The sequence below is a fragment of the Lineus longissimus genome, chromosome 15 (genome assembly GCF_910592395.1).
Source record: "Lineus longissimus chromosome 15, tnLinLong1.2, whole genome shotgun sequence".
Taxonomy (NCBI): domain Eukaryota; kingdom Metazoa; phylum Nemertea; class Pilidiophora; order Heteronemertea; family Lineidae; genus Lineus; species Lineus longissimus.
In genome coordinates, this window is record NC_088322.1 from 3620139 (window position 1) to 3627889 (window position 7751).

The 7751-nt window shown below is 39.0% G+C and overlaps 1 protein-coding gene across 1 annotated transcript; it reads left to right on the forward strand.

Moving 5' to 3' along the window:
* Nucleotides 1-838: 838 nt before the first annotated feature.
* Nucleotides 839-4266, forward strand: LOC135499671 (uncharacterized). Its single transcript, XM_064790575.1, has 10 exons — nucleotides 839-1165; nucleotides 1302-1585; nucleotides 1693-1914; nucleotides 2033-2275; nucleotides 2412-2488; nucleotides 2580-2785; nucleotides 2902-3204; nucleotides 3317-3475; nucleotides 3574-3763; nucleotides 3888-4266. The coding sequence occupies exons 1-10, from the start codon at nucleotides 935-937 to the stop codon at nucleotides 4232-4234; spliced, it is 2262 nt and encodes a 753-aa protein (XP_064646645.1). The 5' UTR covers nucleotides 839-934; the 3' UTR covers nucleotides 4235-4266.
* Nucleotides 4267-7751: the final 3485 nt, after the last annotated feature.

The following is a 7751-nucleotide window of genomic DNA, read 5'->3' on the forward strand; positions in this document are numbered from 1 at the left end:
ATTTTGATATCATTGCATTGTAATATGTCATTTTAACCCCTTTTTCACCATGCACGATCAAATTACTCATTTGAACAATATTAATAGGGTGTGCAGAATATGTCTGAGACCAGCACAATCACCAAGTCAAGTTCAGAAAAGAAAGTCACCTCTTTTGTGCAATAACTATGTAGAAGGGATTTCTTCCACCTGGTGTTTAGATATTCGGTGTGACGTTGCAGGGCAACACCCAGATAAATTGTGCATGCTGTGCTATATCTTCATGAAGAAATATTCACCAGATTCATCTGTAGTTGCAGAGCAGAGAGTTTTGGCTGCTGATAATGAGCGGTTATTCACTCCATTCCTTCCAACTGAGGAGTCATGTAAAGTCTGTGCCAAAGTTGCTATTTATAAAAGGGGTGGGTGTAATGCGAGAGAAAAAAAGAAAGCAGGGCGACCCAGTAAGAAGAAACTAGACTTTGTTCTAGAAGATGCAGCAGATGGGATTTTTCAGCATTTATTTCCAGCTCATGAACAACGTATTCCCCTGTTAGGTGAATATGAAATTGTCGGTTTATCAGAGGAATTAAGTTCTACTTTTATTTGCTGTGTGTGTTCGAACATATATCACCCCCAGTCAGTCATAACCCCATGCCAGCATGTATTTTGTTCATCTTGTTTAAGCGTTTTGTTTTGCAACGCAAGGCTCAATACAATCAGTTGCCCTGATTGTAAAAGTAAAATTAGTTTCTGTGATATTAAGTCGGTTCCTGAAAGGTTTGGGAAACAGGTATTGCACTTGAAAGTACAATGTAAACTCTGTGGTGTTCAAAATAACCTGAATGATATTCAAAAACATGAGTGCAAGAAAACCCCTGAAAATGACAGCATTCTTGGTTTTCCACAAATTTCTACTCCGCCATCCACTCCTGCACACATTCCCGAAACTGACATGCCAGACCCACAAGAACCTGACATGCCAGAACCACAAGCACAACCTGACATGCCAGAACCACACACTCCTGTCATGGCAGAACCACAACCCAGAATAGCATTCCTCCATGGACAAGCAAAGACAACACCACTAGGTCCGGAGGAAGAATGCCTGTTGACTAGCCTTGTCCGCAGGAAACTCCAGTCATCTGCCAACAAGAAATTTCTAGTGTGTAAAACTGGAGGCCAGGTATGTATAATTCCTTTTTGTTCATGAAAATGTTATTTCAAATTTTCTCAAGTACCCAATTCAGTCTGTTGATTTGAAACTCTGCGAGTACCAGTAGTCAAAATACTATTTACAAGTTGATTCATCCTGATTACAGCCGATGTGTTTTAACAAACACATCAAACCTCGCAAGCCAACTGACAAGGTATCTTCTCCTATAAAACGTTTGCGATCAAGAGAGATTGAAAAAACACGCAAGTTCGTCAGTGGAGGGAAGTCTCTTCTGCAACTTGGAAGAGAGCTCCGTGTCAAGAACAAAATATCGAAGCAGCTAATACTAGATCATGCAGGACTTAAAGTCGCCAAATTGGAAAGACATCTGCAATTGGCAATGAAATCGACGGTTGGTCTTTCTTGGAGACAGTCAAGAAAGTTAAAAAAGTATGATCAGTTTATAATAGCATCGTTTTCCGAATTTCTGAAAGTTAGAGGTTGTTTAAAATATAAATATTGTTCAGAATACATGTTTCTTATTTTATTCTCTACAGGTTTTTCAAAGCAATAGGGGTCAAATATGAAGGCGAAGGGGCGGCAAGAGATTTACAGAAATCACTTGTAGGTGACAACATCCGTGCAGAGATGGTTTTGTTCCAAGTGAGAGATGACCATTCTTCCGACAGCATTGGTGGTTACACCCTAAGGAAGGCTCCATACGCATATGCAGTTAGCCTGGAAAACTTGGTCTGTGATCACTTGGATGCCCATCTTAAGTAAGTCCCAGCATAATTATCCATTTCCCTGCAAATTGAAAGTTCCTCTTTTGCCATTTAACTTCTCAATTTCATCACACACTTTGGTACTTGTAACGGTAGTATGTCTATTTTGCAGGCTTGGTAATTTGAGGTGGCATGGAAACATGCCAAAAGATGAGATTTGGTTAAAGATTGGCGGTGATAAGGGAGGGGACACAGTCAAGCTAGAGTTCCAAATAGCAAATGTGGAGAACCCAAATGCTGCTGCAAATACAATTGTATATTGCTATTATGAAGGCAGCGACAGTTACACGAACTTGCAGATAGCCTTTGACAGGTTCAAGGAAGACCTAAAAAATCTGCGACTCTCTGCATGGAGGTAGGTCCTTATTTCGACTATATTTCTTTTTAATTTATATTATACCTTTACTAGTAGCACTCAGTTTTTACCCAAGCTCCCTCCGTTTTGGGCAAAATCTGGCATGTTTTTTGATAGTATTCTTTTTTACTTTCAGCGACAAGGAAATCAGAATGTTCCTTTTTGGCGACTACGAGTTTTTAACTAAGGTTTACGGGCTAAGCGGAGCATCTGGTAAGCAAAACAATATGTTGTATTTTCTGCATTGTATGCTGTCAAAACACTTATATATGAAACAATCAGAAGTTGCCAATCTGATTTTTAGGTCGTCATCCCTGCCTTTGGTGTGAAGTGACCAGTCAGGAGATGCAAACTCCGTTGGGTGCAAGAGGACATGCAGCAAAACGATCAAAGCACACATTAACTCGTGATCACCGTCGATTCTTGAATGAAGGAAAGGGGATGATAAAAGATGCCAAAAACTACAACAATGTCATCAATGAAAAACTAATTGGTATTCGTTTAAACCAGGTAAGGGATCAGTTTCACTTCAATGACTTGAAACAAATGCTTAACACATTTAATTTCATAAAACAACTTTATTATTGGTTATTCATTTTACCTGCAAGCATTTTGTTCTATTTTAGGTGTGTGTCCCCTACCTCCACATTCTGCTGGGTGTTGTTAAGAAGCACCATGAAATGCTAGAAGAGGAATGCCACACCCTCGATCTGCTAATTGCAGAAGACCAGGCCAGGCATGGTGGTCTTACCAATGAGGAAGGCCTTTATGCCACCTATGTTGAGAGTGTAAGGCGCTTACAGAAATTAGAAAGCAGAATCAGCCGGAAGAAAGCTGTTCTTGAACAGTATGATGAGAATACCACAATAGGACAGCTTGCTCAGCAAACTGGAGACAAAAGATCATTAGAAAAAAGAATAGAAAAGCTTGTGAGTATACAAACAGTTTTATTGTTAGTTCATTGAGAAACAGTACCAGGTTGGGTGTATTCAATAACAATTTCCAATATATTTTCACCATGTACCGGCATCTTTTTTTCAGGAAAAAGAAAAGACAGACTTGCAAAAAACTGCTGTGTTACATAAAGGAACAGGGAAGGTGGCATCAGAGCTGGATGTCGTGCTGAACCGACACAATATCTGCAGACAAGCCTATCATGGGAAAAGTTTCATTGGAAATCACTGCGCACATTACCTCAAGGTAAGCCCATCACACTGATCAATGGATTTAAATTTCTTACACTCCTTAATATAACCTAAATGGTAAAGTAATTAATATTATTCTTTCATTTCTTTTAGCCTGTAGTCTTTGAAGATCTAGGAACAAGTCTTATGGAAAAAACAGCAGAACTAAGTGGTGACGCTGACATTAACCGAAAGGCTGAAGTTATTGCTGAAAAATTCAACACCCTGAATTCCTTGCTTTCTGAAGTTCATGAGAAGGTTGGCCACGCCAAGCCAGTCCCTGAAGACGAGATACAGATGATCGGTAAATACTTACATCATTTTGATGAGTCAGTTAATTTACTGTGTTTGATATTCATTGAATCATTGCGATTTTGATTTCAGTATAGATTATAACATTCATAAGAATAAAACCTTGTTTTTTTCAGAAGTGTGCATTCAGAAATATCTGAATTTCTACCGAAGACGACTCAAAGGAAGAATCTTCCCAAAGCTTCATTTTCTTGAAGACCACGTTGTTGCATGGATAAAGTTATGGGGCTTTGGTATGGGTCTGATGGGGGAACAAGGCGGCGAGTCAATCCATGCAGAAATTAACAGAATTCAGAGGATTAACTGTGCAGTTTCGAACAAACTTCAAAAGTATGCTTCTATACTAAAAGAGCACCATACTCACAACCATCCAGAACTGAAGAAGAAGGGAGCCGAGGTGTGCGGATCGAATCAGAAAAAGGGAACAGGAAAGCTTAAGAAGACAGACAATTTGGATGACTAGTTTGAACACTTATACACCTGCTTGGTCATTGAATACTGAATTGAATGCCTGATCTGAAGTGTGATCTGTCAGTTTTCTATTTTATTCTGTGCTTAAAGCTATTGCACCTTATGTTCGTTGTGTGAATTTATACAATATCAGTTTTAATTCTTCTGGGAATTTCGGTTTTAACAGAAAGAAGATTATGATATTGATTACAATGTAAGTTTGTGCATCGTGTGGCTTGGATGGAGTTCATTTGTTATAACCAATAATGAATTTGATTTCCAGACATTTCATCATCAGATTTTTGAATTTCAGATATTAAAAGTAGTGGGTTAACGTACTATGTTTTTGCTGTCAAATTTACAAAAACCTGTTCATTTGATATTTAAATCCATAATGAATGTTTCTGTCATTTTATACACCATTGTAACACTGTTAAACATCAATATTACCCACAGTATACATCGACCAATAATGCTAACATTTGATGTGCAAGCGGTCACAGACTGAAATGGAGCAACTTTCAATTGCAAAAGTTGATCAGGGAAGTAAATCCTAACACCAAAGTTTTTACTGTTTCTGAAAGATGAAAAGATTCTCTTGATTATGGTAACTAAATTGTGTTCATAAGAACCAGAGATCAGTCATCAAAAGATTAATTAAAACACGCATAATTTACATGCAGAAAAATACTCGCAGAAGTTCACTTGCTTGTAGCTCAGTAACTACTGAACCGATTTCAGTGATTCAAACACCCAGTTATAGCCTGGAATGTCTATTTCAAGACACACACTGTCCCACCTTGGTAACCCCATCCAGGAAGCAAGTAAAAATAGAATAATATGTGAGCCCCAGTCATGCGAGGTCAGCAGTTGATTGTCTGAACTCCAAGTAGGCCAGTCAAGATCATTGGAATGCGATAGGTAATTACTATGGCCTAGAAACTAAAACACACACACTGAACCGCCGTGGCCACCAGTTGCCTCGGATAAACATTCTTCAATCATACCACACGCCGTTACATGATTCAATTGGTAATCAGAATACTCGTCGTCAGTCTCTCCTTCGATCTTGTCTATAGGTAATTGTACCGTACACTTTTCGAGGTAATCCATAAACGTCTGTGTACTGGTATTGTATACATGTATAGTATTTTTTACACTGTCTTTTCGAAAAACTTTATTCAACATGTCCGTAAATTCTATTTCCAAATCAACCGTCCTTGACTCGGGATTGCACACGAAAGCGTTTACAAAATGATCCATTTTTGAGAGATTTATATTGGGGGTAGTTGGCGATAATGCGACGGATAATTACCACTCGGTATTTTCCCTTTGTCTGTGTGACAACAAATGAGCTAAAATGAGCCTAGTCCGAGTGTTTTGTATGCACACGTATGTCCATTTTAGGTGTGTACACATTTTTGTTGGTGTGGTAAATTCCGAACCACAACAAATTTAACAACAAATCCAGATGGTGCCCACGGTGCAAACAGCTAATGGGGCCCATCTGGGCATATGGGCTATATCTGGGTCAGCCCATCTGGACCCCATATTGCCGCCCATTTGTTCCCCAGATGGGTCCCAGATATTTTGCTTGCTGGGGAGTGTCAAAATTGTTCACAATGCGATAAAATAAACAATAACGGTGAATATAAAAAAATCGAAACAAAAAATTTGTTGGACTTGTTGGACTTGGTGGTTTCTAGGATACATAATGGCCCCACATGGGCCAACCCAAATAGCCCAGATATAGCCCATATACCTGGGGTATTTAGGTGTGGTCCCCATGGCATGGGTTTGAATATATATGATTTCATTATTTCATCATTACAGCAGTTTTTGTGAGAATTTACATACATTCTGCATGAACATAAGCATGACAAATTTCTAGGGAACTGGAGACCAGTTCTTCCATCAAAAGAGTTCATATTTCTGCCTTCGCGGAAGCAAAATGAACTCTTCTAAGTAGAAGGTTCTAGAAAATAAAGAGTGAAGCCATATCTTCAACCTCAGAAAATCATCATTGGTTGGAGAAGGCCGACTCTACAAGTGGTTGATGCAATTTGGGACTCAGAGGTCGACACTTTTTTCCTCTTGATTAATGGCGTGGGTAAGCTTTGAGCGGACTGGGAAAACATTTGCATCTCCTTTGCAATTCCATTCCTCCACTTGGAGTTCATTTTGGGTGTTATTTGTTGGGAAGGTTATTTTAATATTTCTAATTATGAGAATACATGATTTTTAGAAACACATCATTCATCAGAAGTGCTTTGGGGGGGGGGGGGGGGGTCACCTCACTGAAGCTCCCGAAACTGCCAATACCGAGCGCATATGAAACCCATTGTTGGGAAACAAAATTAGTTGAACACTGTATAACACCATACGAAATCAGAGAGATTAATCATGGATAACATTTGTGTAAAGCCCACAGAATAACGACGGCATCGGCTATAGTAGTGCTGCATGGATCGTAAATAAATGGAACCAGTCCAAACATTCTCCATGCAGTACTGTAGCAGGAGTATGGTAATTTGGCTGATGACGCGCTACGCACAGATCGTGACGTTGCAAATATCTCATTAAATCACTCCAATGTCAATTTTCTCGAAAGGCGGCTTTTCTTAGTCCACAAAACGCATCGCATAATGCCGATATATCGCCAGACATCACTTCCAGGCTGGATGTAGTACTGAATACTGTTTAAGTATAGAGATCTGATGACGCATAATCACCTATCTCAGATATAACTATAAAGCAGTAAGAAGTGATCCGACAAAGACCTCGATGTGCTTGTGGTGCCGCCTATCGGCGGGTTCCGGGATCATTGGGTCAAGCTAACGTACAATACGAAAATCGTGGTCCGATCGAAACGTTTCTACGTGATCAGTGCGAAGATTTTCAAAATCTTCTTGCAGACGGGGAAGCTGTTCTAAACGCTATAAAGGACACACGATTGAGAATTTGTTTGGAGGAAGATAACAGGAATACCCGGTATTTGGTACATTGTTTTGTAGATCTCTTTTCTCATTGTTCGTTTTACAGAATGTGGATGTTTCTGGTATGTTACCCGATGAAAATATACGGGCATCAACAGTTGCCCTGAGATGTGCTATTTTCTTTGCGATTAAGAAATATTGTGAAAATTTGTGCGGTGTAAAACCAGACCACGGTACACGAATTCCTTTTGACATGTTGTGTGTGTTAGTAATGCGTGTTAATAAGGCTACGAACAATGTGTTTCAGTCCTTTTACCGGTTTTATAACACATTAGTTGTACCATTCCGAAACACAATAATTGAAAACACTAACATTGACATTGATACCCTATACTGAGAAGGCTGAGAATTTTCTAAGTCGCAAACTACTTCCACTATAAAACTTGTTAACTTCCTGGTAAATGAACAAATGTAACACATGTATGTATTGTTTGCTAAGATTGTTGAAACTTTGAAAATTACAAATACATTTTTGATATTTGTAGCCAAACAATTCATTTCTCTTACTTCATTCAGCGTAGCATCATGTATTCT

What these genes read in the sequence shown, in the direction of transcription:
- LOC135499671 (XM_064790575.1), top strand. Translation starts at nt 935, where the DNA reads ATGCCAGACCCACAAGAACCTGACATGCCAGAACCACAAGCACAACCT. An exon ending in CGGGCTAAGCGGAGCATCTG is followed by an intron (nt 2,489 to 2,579) that starts GTAAGCAAAACA and finishes TCTGATTTTTAG; the next exon opens with GTCGTCATCCCTGCCTTTGG. An exon ending in AAAAAAGAATAGAAAAGCTT is followed by an intron (nt 3,205 to 3,316) that starts GTGAGTATACAA and finishes TCTTTTTTTCAG; the next exon opens with GAAAAAGAAAAGACAGACTT.